Source organism: Siniperca chuatsi, linkage group LG11 (assembly GCF_020085105.1).
Source record: "Siniperca chuatsi isolate FFG_IHB_CAS linkage group LG11, ASM2008510v1, whole genome shotgun sequence".
In the NCBI taxonomy this organism is placed as follows: Eukaryota; Metazoa; Chordata; class Actinopteri; order Centrarchiformes; family Sinipercidae; genus Siniperca; species Siniperca chuatsi.
In genome coordinates this window covers 25,399,972-25,421,732 of record NC_058052.1, presented here as the reverse complement: position 1 = coordinate 25,421,732, position 21,761 = coordinate 25,399,972, and the positions used below count along the sequence as shown (strand labels likewise).

Sequence of the window (21,761 nt, the reverse complement as noted above, 5' to 3'; positions counted from 1 at the left end):
ATTAATACAGTATTATTTGTTTCAGAGCTCTCTGGCTACAGTGGAACCTCCCAGCGGAGCCATCCAGCCCTGTCACATCAGAGAGGCTATTAGAAGATACAACTACAGACACACAGTATGTACACACAGAACACTGAAAATGACATTGATTAGGTTACTCACAGATTTTTGCACATGTCCACATTCTCTATTTCAAGGATTTGTTTAGAGTATTTTCAAGTCATTCCTCCTCCTTAAATAATGATGTGACTACACTGTAAGAGATGGGGAATAAGAACAGTCCCTTTTTCTGTGCAAAAAATGACAAGATGGTTCAGCAGTCTGAGTTAGACTGAACAAGTGGGTGTACTCCAGGAAACCTTCTCTTTGTTTCCCCAGTGTTTTCTTGCAGAGTTGCTTGCAAGTTAGTTGATAGAAGAAAGAAACTTTGGAAGACATCCACTTGATTTGGCTATCTCAGACTGCAGATTCTGCAAAGTTTTACTGATGCATCATTTCAATGTGCGGACAACCTCTCCTTTTTCATACAAGTAGATAAGACATGGGGAAAAACATGTCTCCTTTAAAACCACACACCTGCTTCAGTGGGAGATTACAGTATGAAACTATATTTTAAAACAAATCCCGCCCTCTTTCTCTCACAGAGTGCTTACTGGAGGAGTGGGATGGCCTTCCTCGCCTGCTGAAGATGCAACACATTTCTTACAAGTATCTGCACTAATTGTTTTTTTATTTGTTCCATTGTTGTAATAAAGACTTTTCAGTACGCTTGTCTTTGTATTTCTGACAAACACAGAATGGTTCACAAATGTTTTTGGCCCGAGTTAGCTTTGTTAAAATATACCAGATTAGTATTTGTTAGTTAAATGTTTGCACTTGTGTAAAATTTATTCCACTCACTACAGCTTTGTCATTGTTGAAAAGAAACTTTATTGGTCACTAATACAGAAACACAAGGAACTACTGAGCATGCTCAAAACTCAGCTTGTGACATAGAGGCGGGACTTATCGCTGGCATTGCCGCAAATGTTGAAAAATTAAAAGGGGGTCAATACGACAACTCTGAGGACTGAAGAGCGCGAAAACATGTTTGCGTTTCTCAGAGCAGCTGTTAGCTTGATATCAATGTCTCCATGATGAGTATTTGAGTGTGTGTAGTATGTATGAATGAATGTGTGGCTCAGTATTTCTGAGCACTGTTGAGCAGTGCTTCCCTCTCCATCAGCAGCTCTCCATATCTCTGCTGAAGTTCTCTCTCTCTCTCCATCTGCCTCTCCACATCCTCCCGTAGGGCCTAAAACACACACACACGCATAAGATGATCAAACGGTCACGATAGAAAATAAAACCAATATTGGTGGTGATAATTAGCTTTTAGTTTTCCTAGTGGTACTGAGGCCAGATAACGTTGATACAATAGAACTGAAGTATACAGACTGTATGAGATCAGACACATGCAGCATACTGATTGTTTTTATGATAATTGGGCTAACCCTCACAAGCAATATAGATCTTTAACAGAATATTTTAACCGGCCACCGCTTTGGAATAGGGATACAAAATACTTATTTTGTCACAATAGGTAGATTTTAGATATTTTAGATAATTTTAAATTCAGAGGAAAATAGCAATTTTTCACATTTGAGAAGGAGGAACCAACAGCTTTTAGATAATTCTTGCTTGACCAATGACCTAAATTATTAATCAATTATCAAAATTGACTAATAGATTGACTAATTGTTTCAGCACTAGAACACTGTGAGCTTGTTGGTCGATATGTTAATGTGACCAAAGGATGTTGGAAATAGGAACAGTAACGTGTGTGTGTGTCATAAATGCATTACCTCTTGTCTCCTGGGAATCGCAGCATCCTCTTGTTTCTTCAGCTGAGTGAAGGTCTGCAGCTCTGTGGCTGACTGCTCCACCTGGTGGACACCATGAGTACAACATTATTACTACAATAATACAATACTTATTATTTCTAAGAATTACAGTGGTTTAGACACCACTATAATCTACAGTCTGCAAGGAAACTGACTTCAAAGTAGGTATTTTATCTGTTCACTCAATTTCAGGTCAATATTTAAAATTTCACAGATCTATCAGCTAATTCTTCACTGATAAGATCTGTAAAATGACAAATGAAACAAGCCATGAATGTCTGGAGTGGAGGAAAAAACTGCAACAAATTTTGTTGTAGTGGGACTCATTTTACAGGAAACTCTTCCTTGTTGCAGAAGTAAACCCTGTCAGATTTAAAATTCTGGCACACTCAGTACCTGTTCCCAGAGTTCACTGTGCTGCTTCAGGAGCCCCAGGGCTCTGGACTGAAACCCTCCCAGCAGGATTTTGAGTTTCTTCTCCAGTTTAGCTGCTTTCCGGGCCTCCGCTGTCATGTGGCCACGGTTCACCTGGAGGGAGACAGATACAGCGACCTCAGTGTTTAGACCAGAGCTCTAACATAGTGGTTTTAAAATGGAAAAGTTAACAATTCAGGGTCAAGTTCTATTAGCTTTCCATGTGTCTGTGTGTTTTCTCACATCTAGTTTTTTCTCCAGGCTTTCAATACGGTCCTTCTTTGATGCCAGGTTAGCTCTGGTGTACCTGTTCTGAGCTGGTAGATACAAAACCTGCAGAAAGAAAGAGAAGAGACCAGGTGAATAAACAGCTGCTGACCACAGGTTGATTTTATGTGAGGATGAAGGTCAGATGATTCTCTTTGACTTTTTATTTTGGAACAGAGGGATGCTTACCTGTCCGTAGCATTCCTCCCACACCTGGCTGTAGGCCTCCATGCTGAGATCACCGTGGCCCATTCCTGCCTTCACCACCTCCATTTCTGCTACCAGTGCCGCCTTTGCCTGTTTATTAACACGCCACACAGGTATGCAACATCATTAATAACCACTTCTTATATACAGTTTATCTGAACACAGGTTACACATCACTGTCACAATGTCTCAATGTTTTTACGACCAAACTGAAACAATCAGTCGATTCATCAAACAGTCTATCAACAGAAAATTTACTGACGACTGAGTAACTTATGAAGTGAAAACAACAGTGTTGGCGATGTGTGTGTTACCTGCTCCATCTCCTCTGTGCTGACTGGCTTGTAGTGGTGTGTATCCAGGTACGCTATATGCGATGCGTTGTTAGATGTAGAGGTGGGACCTCTAGTTTTGCCGCGCTGCAGTTGACTGGCTGCGTTGGCTGACGGGTGGTGCAGGCAGTCGTGGTGCAGCATGGTAATCATTTCCTGTTTGATCAGCTCTTCAGCCAGCTGGAAGTCCAAGAGCTGCTCCATGGAGGCGGGACGGAGGACGGACTCGTTTACCTGCAGAGACAGACAATAACAAACTGGTATCATCATGCTAATACAAATAAAAGCTAAAGTTCATATTCACCATCCTCCTGGATTATTCCAACACAACAATCATAAAACAAACCTGAAGTTTACACATCGCTCAACAATGTCAGTCTGAGACAGCACATTTCATGACAATGAATTTCGGATTTTGTAAAACCTTTTTAATGCCAGATAAAGTTAAGAGTAAGATCGGTCTTACAGTTGACACAAACTAACTTGAGGTGCCAGATTATTGGTCTGTGTGAATAGGTTGTTTTCTCATCAGAAAAACACACAAAACCTCATAAAAAATGTTTGTTTAATGATCATGGGATTAATGTATTTGCATTTTGGAACTTGAATTTACTCCAGAAAATGCAAAAAAGTTTTTGTTTGCCCATGAATTTGAACGGGGCTGATGAGTACACTGAAATACACACTGTCCTGTTAGATTGTTGTCAAAGGGTCAGTGGTGTTAACATTGTCAACTTGATCAAACCCTCAGAAAGTGAATGTGTTTGTTACCTCAGTGGGTCTGGGGAGATTCCTCTGAACAGCAGTGTGTCGCAGCTTCAGCTCCTTCTCTCTTTCTGCGTCCCGTTGAGCCTAACACACACACACACAAACCAAAATGTATACCCTTGTGTGTATACCTGTAGTTCAATTAAAGCTGGTCAAACAAAAGGTTTCTGTCATTTAGATGAGATTATGCACTCAAGAGGATCACGTTATTCCCTAACTGAAACTCTAAAGTGCTCCGGCGTTGTGTGCATGTGCATACCTGCTTGCGTGCCTCTACGTCTGCAGAGTCCTCCGTGAACCCTGTCTCTGTCTCTGTTTCTTCAAGTTCTTTCTCTGCGTTTTCCGGAAGAACGATCTCAAAGTCGTTCTTGGGAACAGGAAGTGACATCAGGCCCTGCCTCAGCTGCTGCAGGCTTTCCCTTTGCTGTGTGTGAGGGGAGAGAGACAGCAGTTAATAGATTTTCTTATTTTAATTATTATTAACCTTAGTAGTATTATTAGTCTCAACTGTGTTGACATTTACTAAATACAATATACTTTATGGCATCAGAAAACTTACATTAATGTTTCAATTCCATATATATTCAGAAGTGAGTGTGGGTTGTGTATTTACAGTATTATATGTGTATAAGGAGTGTGTATTTACCAGGTGTTTAGCATATGCAGGGTCAGCCAGTTGCTCCTCACTGTTAATATTCAGTTTGTCTCTCAGCGGCGTGCGAATGGGGGTCAATCCTGGGGTCACTGCCCCACGCGGGGTCATCGCTCCTCCAGCTTGAGGGGTCATGCCCTCTTGCCCCTGACCTTGTCCAGGGGTTCTGTTGGAGATGACACAACCATGAACGTTAACGTTTACAGTACCAGCTGGTTTGTCATTTAAATGCATAGTGTTATATCAGTACTTCTGAAGAGGTAATGGCATTGTTACCTGAATGGTGTGCTGAGAACAGTGTTGGGTGTTTGTATCTGCTGGCGCTGAGGTGTCACTCCACTGAAGTCGCTCTCATGCAGTGGCGTGTTGAGGCCTCCCTTTAGAGGGGTGTCAATGTTGGTCAGAGCCATCAGGTTCTGGGCTTCCTGAAGATACAGACAGACACAGGTAGTAATATTTAACACAAAAAGTTTCTTATTATCCAAAGATGTGTATGTAAACTGAGCATGATGAGTATTTTTGCACCAACACAAGATATTCCCTCATGCTGATATTTGTGAGTTTAAAAAAACAAAAAAAACAATCTTAACATCTTAACATTAGTCAGAATATTCCTAAAACAACTGCACATAAACATCCATTTTAGCAAGGATCTCTGAATTTGGTTATCAAAGAGTTGTGATAGAGACACCTTTTAAAGTATATGCTGTAAATTTAGTCTTTTTGCACGATGGCCAACATATATACTGACACTGCTATGTCTGTAATCAGCCTATATGAGTTGCAATACATTTGTCTAGCTCAAATTTTAACAAACAAATTCACATAAAACATCACTGATAAAATAAAATGCAATCATATAGGCAATAAATTAAAATAAAATAAAATATATACACCTGAAACCTTGCAAGTGCTGGTTACTTGACTCAAAATACTTTTAATTGAGAATCTAAAGACTTCAGTGTGTGTGGCGTTTGGAGTCTTGCTCATATATTCAGCTTGTGTGTCTGTTACCTGCAGTATCCTGTCCTGGACGGTGGGGGTGCGAGGGGTACGTAGCCCTGTTGTCATGGTGTTGGTGATGCTGTACTCTGACAGGAGGGCAGAGGAGGCGGAGTTACCACTTTCGCTCTCCTCAGCAGCTTGACGGGCAACCTCACTGGCAACACCCAATTTGACGACTTCCTCCAGCTCAGCATCACTAATCTATGAAGAACGTTAAATTAAATAGAAATAAATACAGTATATGGTAAAAGACTTCACTGGTCAGAGATTTACAGGACATTAAAGTAACACAGGTGTGTGTAGTGGTTACCTGTGGTGTAGGTAAAACCAGTTTGGAGCGTTTCTTGGTGAACTCAGCCACTCCGCTGGTCTGCAGGATGGCAGATGGGAGATCGCTCTCTTTCTTCTTCTTGATCTTCTGTTTATCTTTCTTTCTTTCCTTCTCCTCTTGCTCACTACCCACAACACACACACACACACAAACAGAGAACGGTTTATGAATGAAGACCATGGGTTCAGTGGGCGTGTGTCCTAATGGTGAACAATGTGCATCTGAACCATCCTTTAGTTATGCTGCTATAGGCCTAGACTGTTGGGAGACTTCCCTCTTTCCTCTCTCCTCCTCTCCATCTGTACACATTTTTATCCCGTTACTGCATGTTACTAACTCGACATCTTCCCTGTCCCGTAGTTTTGTGTTTTCTCGTCTCTCTCCTCCTGTCGCTTCCAGCAGGTATTTCTGCCTCCGGAGCTGCAGAGTCTGGATCTGTGGTTGTGGGCCGCCTGCTGCCCCTGTGTTCCTGTTCGACAACTGCTACTACACAGTTGTTGTTATTGGCTTTGTTACTATTATTGACTGTTATTATTACATTATTACTATTTTAAAAATCTCTCTCTCGCTCTCTCTGATTTGTTGGGTCTCTGTAAATAATATCATAAAGAGTATGGGCTAGACCTGGAGGAAAAGTGCAATAAGATAACTTCTGTTATAAATTGCCGCTATATAAATAAAATTGAATCAATCATGCTCATTCAGTGTTTCTGTTTAACCTTTAAAATTGTATTTGTTTATATGATGTTGAAGAGTACTAACATGTTATATTTAATGGTTATGCATACATCATTATTGTGTTTTTACTGTACTTTTGCATTAGTATAAGCCTCTTGTGTGTGTATTTCCACATTATCCAAACTGAATGTGTGTATAAAATGTACTGACTTGCGTAGTTCTCCGTCCAAGTGCTGCTGTCTGAGTCGTTTGAAGTTTGGCTCCAGAGGGACGTACTGCTCCATGCTGGTGTCATAGAAACCCTTAAAGTAAACAAAATGAAACAATTAATAGAACTTTAGGTTGAGCCCAAATGCTGTGCTGGTGTTGTGGGTTCTGTTCAAATGAACAAAAACAATTGATAGAGAGTAAGTTACCGGTGCAGGTTTTTTTTCAAAGGGGACTTCAGCATTGTAGTCTACTCCTCTCTTCTTCTTCCTCTTCTTCTGAACATCGATTCCTGCCGCTCTCAGCTCTCTGCGCTTCTGCAGAGCAGCCAACCGTCTGCAGCACAGAGTGAGGGACATTCAATTATGTCTACAATTTTTGTACTTGTCAGCAACTTTGTAGGCTTTCCCAACATCAGGCATGAAAAGACTATAATTAAATTTCAGAGGAAAATGTTTGAATAAAGAAATAATAACCCAGTATTTGTCTAACCTGGCTTCCTCCAGCTGTTTCTCTCTGGCCTTCCTCTTGGCTTTCTTGCCCTGGGTATTGGCCAGTCGAGCCCTGGCCTCTGACAGCATCTCCAACTCATCTATAGATAGTGAGACAGATAGACACACTCAATTCATTTATTTTGTTAGGACACATGCTGCTATTAAGTTTAACCTGTTGTCTCCTACAGCCACAAACATGAAAGAGAACTTGGATTTGATTTATTTGAACTGATAGGACCTTCCAGAGGAGGACTGCAGCGTGATTTGCTGCACACTAAATTCTTCTTAAGAGTAAATAAAAACTTTAATAATCACTACTAGAAATGTAAAAGACAACTGTGAGACCACATAAGTAGATATTCTAAGGACCAGGGGGCATTCTGTCTCTTGGGTTGGATTTAGTTTGAATAAAAGTTTCTGGGAAAAGTCTGTTTCTCCATCATTGTCTTAAGTGTGGTAACAGACCTTCGTCCATGTCCACAGGGTCGGGTCTGGCAGGTTTAGTTTCAGGATTAGGGTCGATCTCTCCTGGTTTTAACTTCCTGGGGTCGTCTCCCACTTCTTCCTCGTTGTCTCTCTGCGCTGCCTTGTCTCTAAACACACACGCATATAAGTACACACAAATTGTGAAATCAACAGCATCTGCACTAATCTTAATACACTTAATTGAAGTGCTTCAGACATTGCATTGCAAATTATCCTACAATGAAGGTCAAGGGTCTGGAATAGTCTGCTTTGAACTTACAATATAATTATTAATGTTAAGCATATGTCGTGTAGAAATGTGTTTTAAATCATATAAAATCGTACAGCAGGTATTCATAGTGCTCCAGACACTGGGCAGCAGTGCGTCCTATGATAGGAGCAATTGTCCGCCACTGAGTGGGCATCAGCTTGGCCAAATGAAGCAGCTTCTCCTCCTCTTCTCTGGACCATTCTGTTTTCTTGATGCTAGGGTCCAACCACTCGTACCTGCAGACAGACACAAAACCAAGGTACAGAACCTTTACTTAAACAGGTAATATAATTGAGATCAAGATCTCTTCTGCAAGAGACACTTCAGTACAGCAGAAGAAATAACAAACCAGTTACACACAAGTCCATGCGTACAAACATCAGAAACAATCACAGGCATCTCAAAAAAGTTCCAACAGTAGAGTTTTAGAAAATGCTTGCAATGGAGTTGCTGTTGTTGCCATCACATGTCTTTGTATCAAGACTCACCATCTGGCTTTACACTGTTTGGCAGACTTGCGGTGCAGCAGGGAGGCGATACGGGACCACTGGTTTTTCCCATATTTCATCACCGCTGCCTTGAGGATCTCATCCTGGATAGATGGGCAGATAAAAAAAGAGACAAATTCACAAATATTATTTTGCCACGTCTTTGATCAAATCACATTGTTCAATCAGACTTAATGTTCAGAAACACTGTTCAACATCAACACTTACATTATCACCTTGAGACAACCCCTTTGCTGTCAATCATTCTTACTCACCACCAAAAAGCACCACAGAGCGCCACAGGAAGTCATTCCTGTCTGTGGCAAACTATTTAACTCCTCCCTCTAAGGGTTAGTCTGTTTGACCCTAGGTCACTAAACTGGACATTGAGCATTACATCTCCGCCATAATTAATAATAATTGTGCAATATTCTGTGTACTACTCCCGTGCAATATTAGTTTTCCCATGTTAGTTTTTCTTATTTATTGTTACTGATACTATATACCTCTATTACTCTCGACAGTACATGCACCTCCGCTTATTACTATTACTTATTACATATTTAGTTACATTGTATTTTATACTGTACTTTCATCATCAACCGGTAAACCCACTTGGTACTCGACACTTAGTTTATCTCATACTTATACCGACATGATACTTATTTATTTTCTGACCTGTTTATAGTGTATCATATCGTTTTCTTAGTACTTTCTCCTGTGTGCACTGACGTAAAGGCAAGCTACTGTAACAAAGAGTTTCCCTACGGGGATCAATAAAGAATTTCTGATTCTGATTACTGCTATTATCACTCAACGTTAGCTCACTTGCTAAGATTTGCAAAGTCTTGCAGGCTGCAGTAATGACTGCTAATGCCGTAGCCATCTTTACTGACTAAATACGTTAGTTTACACAACTTCACACAAGCACTAACTAAACTCTTTCGACATCGCTGGCAGCAACACAAATAAACCAAACTTGCTAAGCGAGCTAAATCCCGTGAAGAGAGCCGCTAGCTTAATGCTAACTCAGACTCGTACATTTACAAATAGTGGTTAGCATCATGCTAACGCAGCTAGCCATGTAAACACGTACCTCAGTGTTGCGCCAAACGCCTCCTTTTATCATAATTCGCGGCATCTTGACGGCTTGTTGCTCTCTCCTCCCTCAGTAAAACTGTTATAACTGATTCTTAACCAGTTATGAAGATATGTGGCGTTCACAATTTACACACAAACTAAATCGAAGCCACACAGAAATGCGAGGGACCAACGAACGTGCACCACACCGGAAACTTGTGTCGCACAATTCAACGAGTCCGCCGAAATGTATTGTGGGTATTATTCTACAAGTGTTGTGATAAAATCCGTTCCCCCAATCGATTAGTGTTTCCGCTTTACTACAACCTGAGCCCAAATGTATTCCTTTCTCCAACCAGTCGTTTTTTTTTGCGATGCTTAAACTAAACCCAACATTACCCTAATCCCAACCAGTTATCTCTCCGACGCCTACTCATAACCTAACCCAGAAGGCAGCGGTGCAGGGGACACTATTCAACGGGGAACATACTTCGACGTAACACCTGCACAAATTAAAATCTCAATCTGTGCTTTGTTTTCAAGCTTTTTTAATGCAAATATAGGGTGCTACACCTGCAGATGTACTGATCAGACTGATTCCAACAGAGAATTACAAAAAAACTGCTCCCGTTTGGTGTTGACACAATTTTGAGATTACAGTGAATGCACAATGCTAATATAATTGAAAGAAATAACACATAAATAGCTAATACTTTGCTACTGGTCCTAAAGCACGGCTTTACAACCTGCCATATCACTTAATTTATTATACAGTTATTCAATTGCCACAGTGGCTATTCCTGGCTAATATGGTTGTTGGTGAACTAGTGATTATATTATTATTAATATAATTATGGATTGTTTTTGTACAGTTTATGTAATTAGCCTACTGTAATATTTAATAACATTATTCAACCTCATTTGTTAAATGCAATAGCACCCTCTTGTGGTTGTAAGATATATCTGCATTTGCCAATACCTTTGCAGTATTAAAAAAGGCAGTTTACAGAGAATATTTAAACCAAGGATGGGCAATCGTGTGCCAGGATTTCATTTCAAGTAAAGACTACACCTGCTGTCACCCCTCAAAAGCACTCCTCACCTAAGCGATGACATTGAGTTGCTTTTATGTAAACCTAAAACGCCTTAAAATGTTATACAAAAAGTGCCTGGAATAAGTCGTAGAAAAGGTTTCAGTCATAGTCATCTGGACACTGTTTTCAGAATCAAGACGTTTCGGTTCCCACCCAGGAGTCTTCCTGAGTGTCTGCTGTCTCCCTGAGGACAAGGCTTAAGCAACACAGAGTAGCTTAAATTTCTGAGTTCTCAGACCATTTTCACAATTGAGAATGATTTCTGGATGGGAGCCGAAACGTCTTGATTCTGAAAACAGTGTCCAGATGACTACGACTGAAACCTTTTCTACGATGGAACACTCCTGGACGAATGAGGGACTACATTGCCTGGAATAAGTCATTTTACAGGATAAAATTAGATTTTTTTGTACTTAAATCAAGCATCCATTTATTCCAGATTGATGTTGTACTTTGTGATCTGTCCTTGCAGCAGCATGACATCATGGCCTGCTAGTTGTCTTTTTTAAACAAAGTGCTCTCAGTGCTACAGTCATGATGTGACATTGGCTTTCTAACTACTAAGTACTTCAAGCAAGGTCCAACTACATACTTATATTCATACTAAATGCCTGAAAATACACCAAAAAGCAGTCAGATATCTGGAGCGATGGTGTTTTTATTTGAACTCGGTATCTGATATTTACTGATTTCACACAAATGATACCAGGTTACATGTATGTTCTTAACACGTTAGCACGACACGGAGAACACTTACATCAACATGACAACAGACATGCACAAACAAGGCAGAGACGGGAGTAAGCACTGGTGGCTGAGTGCACCGACCAACCGTTGGCAAGAACAAAAAGAACCAACCAATCACAATGGGTGATATCACTGACTTGACTGGGCATAGGGGTGAGGAGAGGGCGAGGGGAGACAGAGGAGGAGGAGGAGGAGGAGGAAAAAGAACAGATGAGGAGAGGAAGGAGAATAAAAGAGGAGAGGGGCTAATACCTAAAATATTAAGACAAATCGTAACACTGAGCACCATAATAAATAATAAATATTTTCAGTATTGGCAATGAATATCAACAATCTCATAAATAACATTATTATCCCTTTTCAATAACATATATCCTTAAATCTGATATGAGTTTCCCATCAAATAGTATAATTTACTTTACTGCAGAGGACACACAGACACACACACACACACACACACACACACACTCTCTCTCTCTCTCTCTCTCTCACACACACACACACACTCTCTCTCTCTCTTTCTCTCTCAGACACACCTTTTTATTTCCACTCTTTCTCTTTGAGTACAATTCTGTCCAGTGTTATGATAGCAATACTGAAGGACCAGGGGCACAGGGTCATTTAAAGGTGGTTTGAAGGTGATGCTTAGCTAGTTGGGGATCACATGCAGACTGATATGTACAACTGTAAACTCTTTCTGCCTCCCGCTCTCTTCTTTTTGACCTTTTTTTCCCACCAAAACACGTCTTTACACTCCCCGTCATTCTCCCTTCCCTTCATTTATTTACCAACCCCCTCTTCCCTGATCTTTCTTCTCTCTTTACCACCCCCTTTTCCCCTGTCTCCCTCCCCTATCTCTACATTTGTCTATTTCAGGTCCCCAGCGTCTCCCTGGATGGTCTTTTTGATGCGGAGCAGCATTGTGGTCAACCACTGGTCCAGACGGGACACCGAGTCAAAGTCCTTGACGGCCTCCGTGAACGCCTCGCTGTTCTGCTCCTCGTGGGCTTCTAGGAGTTTCTGTGGCAACAAAGCATGAAACTTTACTAACACTAAGGGATAATGAGAGATAGTGTGTGTGTTTTGAACACAACATAGTGTTTTAAACCCTCATGGGCTCGGCCATATGGCCATATTTATGCAAATGACCTAGATTACATTTTGATATAACATGGAAGTGCTCATATGTTTAATTAAAAGAAGACATTACTTGTTTAATATAAATAATAATTAAAACTTTTATGATCCTGGGCTGCTGATAACAGCAGCAAACATGACCTTTAAAACAATATTCATGCACACTCAGAAACACATCTTTTTGATGAATCTTTATGAATACCTGGCTAATCAAAATCTCCTTTTAATATATTTAAGTGCTAGCTTGAGCCGAGCATGTTTACTTTTTACAAAATGTTAGAATAGAAATGAAAATAAATGTACCTTTAACAGTTTGAGCTCTCTGGAGTCTGAGAAGGCTGGAAACATCTCCTCATACTTCTCTATGGCCAACTAAAACACACACACACAAAAGTATTCGTATTGCAACACAATTCTGGATGCTTACATTTACAAATAAGGTCACCATACAAGACTTTAAAATATTTATAACTATCACTAGGCACCACATCTATGTCCGTGTATCAGTATGCATGTGTGTAACTGACAGCCTCTGTATGGGTTCAGTAGTGTGTGTGTGTGTGTGTGTGTGTGTGTGTGTGTGTGTTAGTACTTGTACTTGCTACATAGTGATGACTGGAACATGTTTTTTACCTACAGAGTGAGGACATTTTTGGAAAGTGAGGACATTTTGGCCGGTCCTCACAACTCCAAAGGGATGTTTGAAGGTTACAACTTGGTTTTAAGGGTTAGGTTAAAATTAGGTTATGGTGAGGGTTAGGGTTAGGGTTAGGGTTAGGCATTTAGTTGTGATGGTTAAGGTCAGGGTAAGGGGCTAGGGAATGCATTATGTCAATGACGGTCCTCACAAGGATAGGAAGTGTGTGTGTGTGTGTGTGTGTGTGTGTGTGTGTGTTACCTTGGCGTTCAGTTCGTCCACTATGAAGTGACACAGTGAAGCCTTGAAGAAATACTCCTTAGCATTGTACTTCAACAGAGGATTGTCCATGGTGTTCATAGCAACCTGAAACACACAAATGAAGAAACACACAAAATGTACTGACTTTTAAGGCAGCATGCGATCAGATAGGATGTTTTTATAATCTTATGGGCTTTCACATGTATTTTGTTTTGCTGTGTGCACATTTTTTTTTTGGTGTTTTAATTTTTGATGTTTTACTTATGGTTGCTGTGCTTTTAGCTGCTGTAGATTGTTTTAAAAACTGAAGCATTTAGCAACTTTGCTAAGAAAGGTTCTGTATGACTAATGTTTATTTACATCATGGAAACCTTAACTATCCCAATACACCTTACAAAACAACGCCATCAAATAAAACAACATCACAAACTACAGTCTCTCTTTGACACGACAGAAGCAACAAAAACATTTCATTATTTACAAATGTAATATTTAAATGGCTCCTGTCTTCATTTGCATTACTGTACACAGGTGTGGTAATTGTTCTGTACTCAGCTGTTACCTGTTCATAGATTTCAATAGCTTTCTGGTACTGCTCCAGCTGAGCGCTGTAGTGTCCGACCTTCAGAAGACATTTGTTGGCTGAGCTGAAACACACAAACAAAGAAGCCCACGAGTTAAAGGTAAATATGTGTGTCACAGTTGTTTCCACCATTGTCCTCACCACCACCACCGCAAATATTAGATGATGGATGTCGCATTACTCTACTGTAAAGGCCATCAAGCTGTGCTGTAATAAATCTATGGGAGTGGGAGTCAACATCGTTCACTGACCATCTCATCATATTGTTACAGGGTTGCACATTTTAATGTGACTCACTGCACCATGTCAACAATATCTAGTGCACTGTCACAGTGGAAGACAATTCTACAGTATAAAAAGGCTAACTGAACACCAGTTAGCTACATAGTGAAAGTATATATATATATATATTTATATACATGCATGATTATATACTGTCACATCTGCATCTGTGGTTGTATTTCCATTATCAGTCATTTTCTCAATTACTCAAATACGTTTTAGTTTAGAAAACTTCAGGAAATAGTCCAAGGGGACGTCTTCAAATCATCTTCAAACAGTCCAACACCCAAAGTTATTCACATTAGTGTAATGTAAGAAAAGGAAAAGCAGCAAATGTTTGTCATTTGTGCTTAAAAATGGACTTAAAAGAATTAGTAGATTACGAAAATAGTTGCAGAGTAATGTTCTGTTGACAGGCTGATTGATTAATCGACTACTCGTTTCAGCTCTTCTCATGTATGTGTGTATTTTGTATATAGTACTTTAGCTTTCACTGCAAATTCAAACAGCACAAATACCTGTTAGATTCTTCTCCCTTGTAGTAGTCTGCTGCCTGCTCATAGTGGGCAATGGCCTGGAAACAAAACAAAAAACAAAACCCTGCAAGTCAGCACAGAAGATCATCATTTATATTCAAATTAAAAAATCTGATTTCTAAACAGAACCATAATCAAAAATCTCAAAGACCGAGTACAGGAAACAGAATTGTTTTCCCCCTCACATACCTTCTCAATATCAACCAGCTCAGCCTCATAAATCTCCGCTATAGTGATGTGATGTTTGGCTGCAATGGTAAACCGACCCTGTAACCAACACACACACACAAACACACACACACACACACACACACACACACACACACACACACACACATAGGGTATTATTCAAAGATAAGAATGGTTGTCACGGGGAGCAGTTCAGCAGTTGAGGCAGAGCTTACCATGTCAGTGTAGATGTCAATGGCCTGATTTAGACAGTTGATGGCCTCTGGAAGGAGACGGATAAGAGGGTGAGGAGGGATGTTAGAAATACAAGTTAACTGAAAAGAGTCTGCTGAACCCTTCTGAGTCCACTCAGTCAAATTAAAACTCTTTCAGTTTCCTCCCCCTGTGACTACTAACCTGCTAACCCACAGTATTTTATTAAGCTCATCACAGGGAGGCAGGAGGGCTGTTGCAACATAACCCAGATATCAATTTTCCTAGAGCAATGCAGGGACCCATTTTAATCTTCCAACAATAGCACCTCAGGGTCCTGACTCTGACTGTGAAGAGAAGTGATACAGAGGCTTCCCCTTTCATCATGTGTGGTATGTCAGTGAAGAAAAAGAGGCAGCTAAGCACCAGTGGTGGAAGGAATAAGTTTGCTTAAGTAAGTAAGTAAGCAATACCACAGTGTAGAAATACTCAGGTTACAAGTAAAAGTTATGCATTCAACATTTTACGTGAGTACAACTATTAGCATCAAAATGTACTCAAAGTACCAAAAGTAAAAGCACTCGTGCAGAATGGCCCATTTCAGAATCATATATGTTATTGGATTATAATTATTGATGCATTAATGTGTTCATCACTTTAATGTTGCAGCTGGTAAATATGGAGCTAATTTTACTTGCTTTATATACTGCTGGGTAGCTTGTGAATTTACCCCTGAGGATCAATAAAAGTCTTATCTTAACCTATACTTATATATCATGATTTATTTGTTGATTATATTTTGTATTATTAATCTAAATCTGCAAAGTAACTAAAGTTATCAAATGTAATGGAGTAAAAAGTACAATATTTGCCTCTGAATTGAGTAGAAGTATAAAGCACAAGTACCTCAAAATTGTACACGATTAAATGTACTTGATTACTTTCCACCACTGCTAAACATTTTTAGTTTCCCTGTTTAGACTGTAGAAAAACATGGACCTAGCATCCATCATATCACTGAATGTATGTTTCGAGGCCTTGATTTGGGTTGCTGCTGCTGGGTAACATCTTGCGAGAAACTGGGTCCAAAAAAATGAACACAAGTGTGTTCAAATACAATTCCCAGAGCTGAGGAGGGATGATGAAGCAGCAACCACCACAGCTGAGTACAATATTCAGAGGCTAAAGTTGATCAGGGAAATATGCTCCTCTCTTTAGGCTGTAATATGTTTAATAAAACAGTGCTTTTCCAAATGTACATATACTAGTGGGGCAATATGATGATATCAACTCTGACACAATCTGTAAATGCTTCAGCTATCAGATTCTCCTGTACTGTTTATACTGTGTTTAATGTCTGACTGCTTTATGGCAATGTTAGGTTTTATTTGATTTTTGCATCAATGTGCGTTGATTTGTCAGGTATCTCAGTAAATGTTTGCGATTCACAAACAGACATTCCTTTCTGGTTATGTTATCCATAAACAGTTTCTCAGTTGATTCTGAAGATTCTTCCTCCCTGTTCAAAGTCAATGAGACGTGGGGCAACATTTCATGAGCACTGGGTAAAGCTCTCTGCTTTAAAAACAGATGGAAAGGCATAAAATGTGGCTTGAAAAGTAGCCTAACCACAAATATGAGAAGAATCCTGTTTGTTACAACATCCGAGATTACTGTAAACAAATAATTGAATCTCCTGCCGAGCCTCTCTCGGTGTTGACATTTGATGTAGTGTTAGTGAAAAAGTACTCATTAAAACTAAATCAGCTATCTTTGATATATTCTGCCCTACATCCCATGTTCACTCCGCACTTTCCTGCCACAATAGTCCGAGACTTCCGACCTCAAACGTCTCATATTCCTCAAAAAGCAGCACTCACCCTGTGGGTCGGCCTTCTTGTAGGCGTTGCCGGCATCGACGAAGCTGGTGGCAGAATCCAGTTTGTTCTGCAGCTGCATGTGGAGCCGAGCGGCCTGACAGAAAGCATTCCCCGCAGCTAGACACACACACACACACACACACACACACACACACACACACACACACACACACACACACACACACACACACACACACACACACACACACAGAGTCACAGTTTGAATGGGACAAGCCTAAATGAATGCAAATGTGATCCAAATTCAGTTTCTAGTTGCACTAAACCTGCCTTTGACCAAACATTCCTCATTATTTAATCGTTACTCTCACTGAACTACGTGACTGTGTTCACGATTTAGTCTGTCGACACACATCAGGCAGCAGAAACATCAAAACACACATCTAAACAGTTTAATTCTGCTCAGCATGAGCTATTATTGGCACATCTAGAGCACACACTGGTTTCTGCAGCCATGCATGTCTCACTTATTTGTCCATACTGTCCTGATTTTATTTTTTTACATGAATCCAGTGTGTGTAAATGTTTAAAGCAATAATAATATAATAATATAATATAATACTCTCTGCAGGCTGTTGAATCATTTATATCCTGTTAAAATGTGGATGGAAAAAAACAGTCAAATAAATGTGTGTGTGTGTGTGTCTGTGTGGGTGTCTGTGTGGGAGTTTGTTTATTTGTGCACATATTTATGTGTGTTTTTTCTGTTTAGTATGCAGTACGAGTAATTGTGTGTGTGTGTGTGTGTGTGTGTGTGTGTGTGTGTGTGTACTGTGTGTCACCTACCACTCCAGTTCTTTGCCATCTTAAACATGTTGGCTGCTCTGGCGTATATTTCACAGGCATCCTCCACCTTATGGTTTCCCCTGTATAACACAAACACACACACACACACACACACACACACGAAAGGCAAAGGCAAACAAAAAGAATCATTTCCATTTCTTTTTTTCTAAATGTATTTCAACTCTTGTGCTCATGGATTTGTGATGCATTTTTAAAATAGAAAAAAATGCATGATTTTATCTTTAATGTTGCAAACTGCCACACTTTGACTTTGTCCTCCAATATGAAAGAGTATTTAAAACTAGCATGCAGGCTTGTCCAGCTGCAGGACATCATGGTGGAGGGCAGCTGAGGATATGTTCACCCTGCAGCTGAAACTCTCTAAAATCTAATATTTTCCCTCCTATGAAGCATAAATCTGTGGGTTTTTAATGCAGTATGAACAGAAATAAAACTGAAATAGACTTCAGTTTCATATTTGACGCATTTTAATTAGCCATAATAGAATTGTATCTGTTAAATGTGATTTATAGCCATTACTGAATCGATAAAGTTAATGTATGGCTCTCTGTTCAGCTCTAGATTTGGTTGAAGGAAGCTGATTTCCTCCATTTTGTTGTTGTTTACCAGAACTTGTTTTTACTTCAGGTAAAAGTGTGACGGTCAGTATCTTACAGAGGAAGCTTTCAAGGATCCACCTGCTGTAGAAAAACATGCAACAACAAAGATATTAAAACATGTAATGCCAATAATGAAGATCCTGTAACCTGTCCAAACCTCCTCTTTATAAACATATAAAAGAAATGTCACATGTTAGGGCCAAATCCTACAGAGACTGCAGTCTGAGTGTCACAGTATAGTACATTCTACCAATGAAATTAAACTTTTCTGTTCCAGTATCATCTGTCAAAATGAACACAGATATGTAATGTGAGGCGAGTCCGCACACATTTTAATATCATGCATGTCCACTTATTTACCGCTCAAACACAGTGGATCGTCCCAACCTGCCAAAACAACTAAATGACCCCAACTGAGTTTGCTTCAGCTCCTAACTCTGGGCTGAGGCTCATTAAAAAAACATGCTGGTACCCGTGTGGGGAAAACAGACGTGACCCACTTCAGTTCTCAGGTTTGAGGACAGCTGCCTGATTACAGAATCATGTCATATCATGTTATTTATCGATAACATTGATTTTTATATCATCTAGATGTAAAATGTGGACACAGATTTGGAAATTTGGAAAAAGCTACTTATGCAGCAACTAGATTTGAATGAAACTAATTTGGGCTTAAAAACTCAAACTGACAAACTGTGCACTGCCTTCCTGATGAAGACGAAGGTTTCTTCTTTCTGCTCCTGCGTCTGTCTGACCAGGCTGGTTATCAAGTATCAGTCAAAGTGAAAAGTAACAGACTAAATTAGCTTGTTGCTCATGTTACACCACGTTTATTTTTAAACACTTCTTATATATCTTTGTGAAATAGATTGTATGTTGTTTGAGTTTATATTTATGGTTTTATTTTATGTTTTCTTGTGGTTATTTATATCTTATTCTTTCTCAGAGCTGGTCCACAAGAATTGAGCACTGTAATTTCCATGATTTTATGGATTAATAAATTGAATCTGGGCTGCAGCAAATAATTATTTTCATTATCGATTAATCTGCCGATTAGTTTCATGATTAATTGTTTGCTACAATGTCAGAAAATGGTTAAAAAATGTCAGTTAAAGCCAAGTGGAGTCTTCAAATGTCTGGTTTGTCCCACCAACAATCTAAAACCCAATATTATTCAGTTTATTATCACATTAGACAAAGAAAAGCAACATATTAAAAATCTGTAAATGGGTAATGTTTGGGATGTTTGTTTAATAAGTGACTAAATGTTTAAATCGATTGTCAAAATAATTGCCAATATATTTTCTGTAGGTCTATAAAATATAAGACTTTACTATAGTTGAAATTACTCAACATAATGATGAATTATAGATGCTGGCTCTACTTGGAGCTCCCTCAATTCAAATATGTATCTCTGTAAAAGGGACCACTTCAGAGTGAGCACTCAGTCTATCAATAGCCTTAGTCATTCATTAAAATGATCAATCAGCCAGTTAATCAGTATCTATCTATCTATCTATCTATCTATCTATCTATCTATCTATCTATCTATCTATCTATCTATCTATCTATCTGATTCAGGTTACATCATATAAAATTTATATTCCAGTGTTTCCATTTTACTTGTAAACATCCGTCCCTCCCACACATGAAGGCCCACTCCCATCCGCTCACACACACACACACACACGCACGCACGCACCCACCCAGCCACGCGCGCGCGCGCGCGCACACACACACACACACACACACACACACACACACACAAAACAGCCCCTGCATGACCACCACCTGATTCCTCACACACCGTCCTGGCTGCGCTACTCTCCCCGCCTCCCTGCATCTCTTGCCCGGCCTCACGCTCCGTACGAGCCCGCTCCCATCCCGCAGCAGCAGCAGGCGATGTGCACATTTACATTTCTCTTGCGTGACAGGCCACGACACGCAGGCCACATTATCTGCGATGACAGCTCATATTTTCGGTATACAACTATCGGAAAAGGGCGCTATGATAATCCTCGGATAAATCTTTCAAAAGGACACAATGTCACCGTGAAAGTTACCAGCTCCTATAGGAGTGTATAGAATATATACAGGAAAGGGCCTATAAACTATAAAATATTATAATACAGGGTTTGATCAGGCCTCTAAAGCTCATTATTAAGCACAACAGAAACGCAATATGGGTATTATAGGAATATTATGAGGTTATTATAGCGATTTCTCCGTCAAGAAAATCAGAAGCACTTGAGAGGCTTTGACGGGCCCTTCGAGCATGAATCGCTCCCCAAACCAAAATGAGAGCGAGAGGGAGAGGTAAACAGAGACAGATGAGAGGAGGAGAGCATCCTTTACCCGAACATCCCTCCGAGGAAGGATCCGGACGCTTTGACCTTTTTGTCGGCTTCAGCCATCAGCTGCATGGCCTCCTTCTCTTTGCCGGAGTTGTCCATAGCGAGCTGGGTCTGCCGCTGGCGGAGTGATGGGAGGAAAACAGGCCGATGTTCCGCAGTGGACGGAGAGGAGAGGAGAAGAGAGGAGAGGGGGCTGACGTCTCTGCTGGTGCTGATGCTGAGAGGCTGCAGCTCTTCTTCTACGGCGAGAGACAAAGGTCATATGTGGCTCATTGCCACCATCTGCTGGAAGTAATAGGAAAGGCAAGAGCCCAGTTCAAGAAGAAGTAAAAAACAAAAAATTACAAAAAAAAAAAAAAATGTTTTTCACTCAACTCATGCAGATATCCATCTGTGAGATTTAGCGTCCACTCAGATAAAATGGAGGAGAGTTGAATTTTTTTTTGAGGAGCACATGAAATTTATAAATTACATGAAAAGAAATAACAGCACCTCTTTCCAAAATAATCACTGTGAACAGGTTTTAATAGGAACTATTTCTTCTGTGTAAAGTTCCAAAAGTTGTTAATTTTAAAACAAATAATAACTTGAATGTCTGAGCATTAAATTTCCCAGAGTAAATACATTTTTTGCAATGCTTCATGCTTATAAAGTGTCATTGACATTGAACCCCACAACAAGCTGAAACACACACATCTGACTTATCATCACCTTAAGCTGCAATTATCTATATTTTTATAGTTAACAGTGGATCATGACTACAGTACTTGCATGTGAAAGGGGACGCACAGAGAATTATCATCCTACTCTGCAGTTTCTCTCAGCGCTGTGGAGCATTTCAGCAGCTTTCAGCTCATTGTTTTGGTTTTCCGGCCCGTGACTTTACTGTTTTGACTCACCACT

The 21,761-nt window shown here is 40.0% G+C and overlaps 3 protein-coding genes across 6 annotated transcripts in view; 1 reads left to right on the top strand and 2 right to left on the bottom strand.

Moving 5' to 3' along the window:
- supt3h (SPT3 homolog, SAGA and STAGA complex component) overlaps positions 1-766 on the top strand; it is a 20,980-nt gene extending 20,214 nt beyond the window's left edge. For 2 of the 3 annotated variants that reach the window (XM_044214168.1, XM_044214169.1), the window contains exon 11: positions 26-372. In XM_044214168.1, coding sequence (XP_044070103.1) covers positions 26-208 — 183 coding nt within the window. In that variant the 3' untranslated portion in view covers positions 209-372. Of the gene's footprint in view, positions 1-25; positions 373-644 lie in introns of those variants that run through there. The other variant, XM_044214170.1, reaches the window with a different exon arrangement.
- Positions 767-910: 144 nt separating this feature from the next.
- Positions 911-9,783, bottom strand: cdc5l (CDC5 cell division cycle 5-like (S. pombe)). Its single transcript, XM_044214167.1, has 19 exons — positions 9,559-9,783; positions 8,463-8,566; positions 8,049-8,210; positions 7,704-7,831; positions 7,237-7,336; positions 6,954-7,080; positions 6,748-6,839; positions 5,839-5,983; positions 5,538-5,729; positions 4,800-4,948; positions 4,518-4,689; positions 4,131-4,295; positions 3,875-3,955; positions 3,086-3,337; positions 2,754-2,861; positions 2,541-2,630; positions 2,280-2,411; positions 1,845-1,925; positions 911-1,294 (listed from the first exon to the last, which is right to left on the bottom strand). Exons 1-19 carry the CDS (start codon positions 9,601-9,603, stop codon positions 1,181-1,183), a joined length of 2,439 nt encoding a protein of 812 aa, XP_044070102.1. The 5' UTR covers positions 9,604-9,783; the 3' UTR covers positions 911-1,180.
- A 1,493-nt stretch (positions 9,784-11,276) lies between these two features.
- napba (N-ethylmaleimide-sensitive factor attachment protein, beta a) lies at positions 11,277-21,080 on the bottom strand. 2 transcript variants are annotated; one of them, XM_044214165.1, is made up of 10 exons: positions 20,860-21,080; positions 17,885-17,964; positions 17,081-17,197; positions 15,224-15,270; positions 15,009-15,086; positions 14,802-14,857; positions 13,981-14,065; positions 13,419-13,523; positions 12,824-12,892; positions 11,277-12,403 (listed from the first exon to the last, which is right to left on the bottom strand). In XM_044214165.1, the coding sequence occupies exons 1-10, from the start codon at positions 20,955-20,957 to the stop codon at positions 12,251-12,253; spliced, it is 888 nt and encodes a 295-aa protein (XP_044070100.1). In that variant the 5' UTR covers positions 20,958-21,080; the 3' UTR covers positions 11,277-12,250. The 2 variants fall into 2 exon arrangements, with proteins under 2 accessions (XP_044070100.1, XP_044070101.1); XM_044214166.1 differs by lacking the exons at positions 15,224-15,270; positions 17,885-17,964; positions 20,860-21,080 and having other exon boundaries at positions 17,081-17,188.
- Positions 21,081-21,761: the final 681 nt, after the last annotated feature.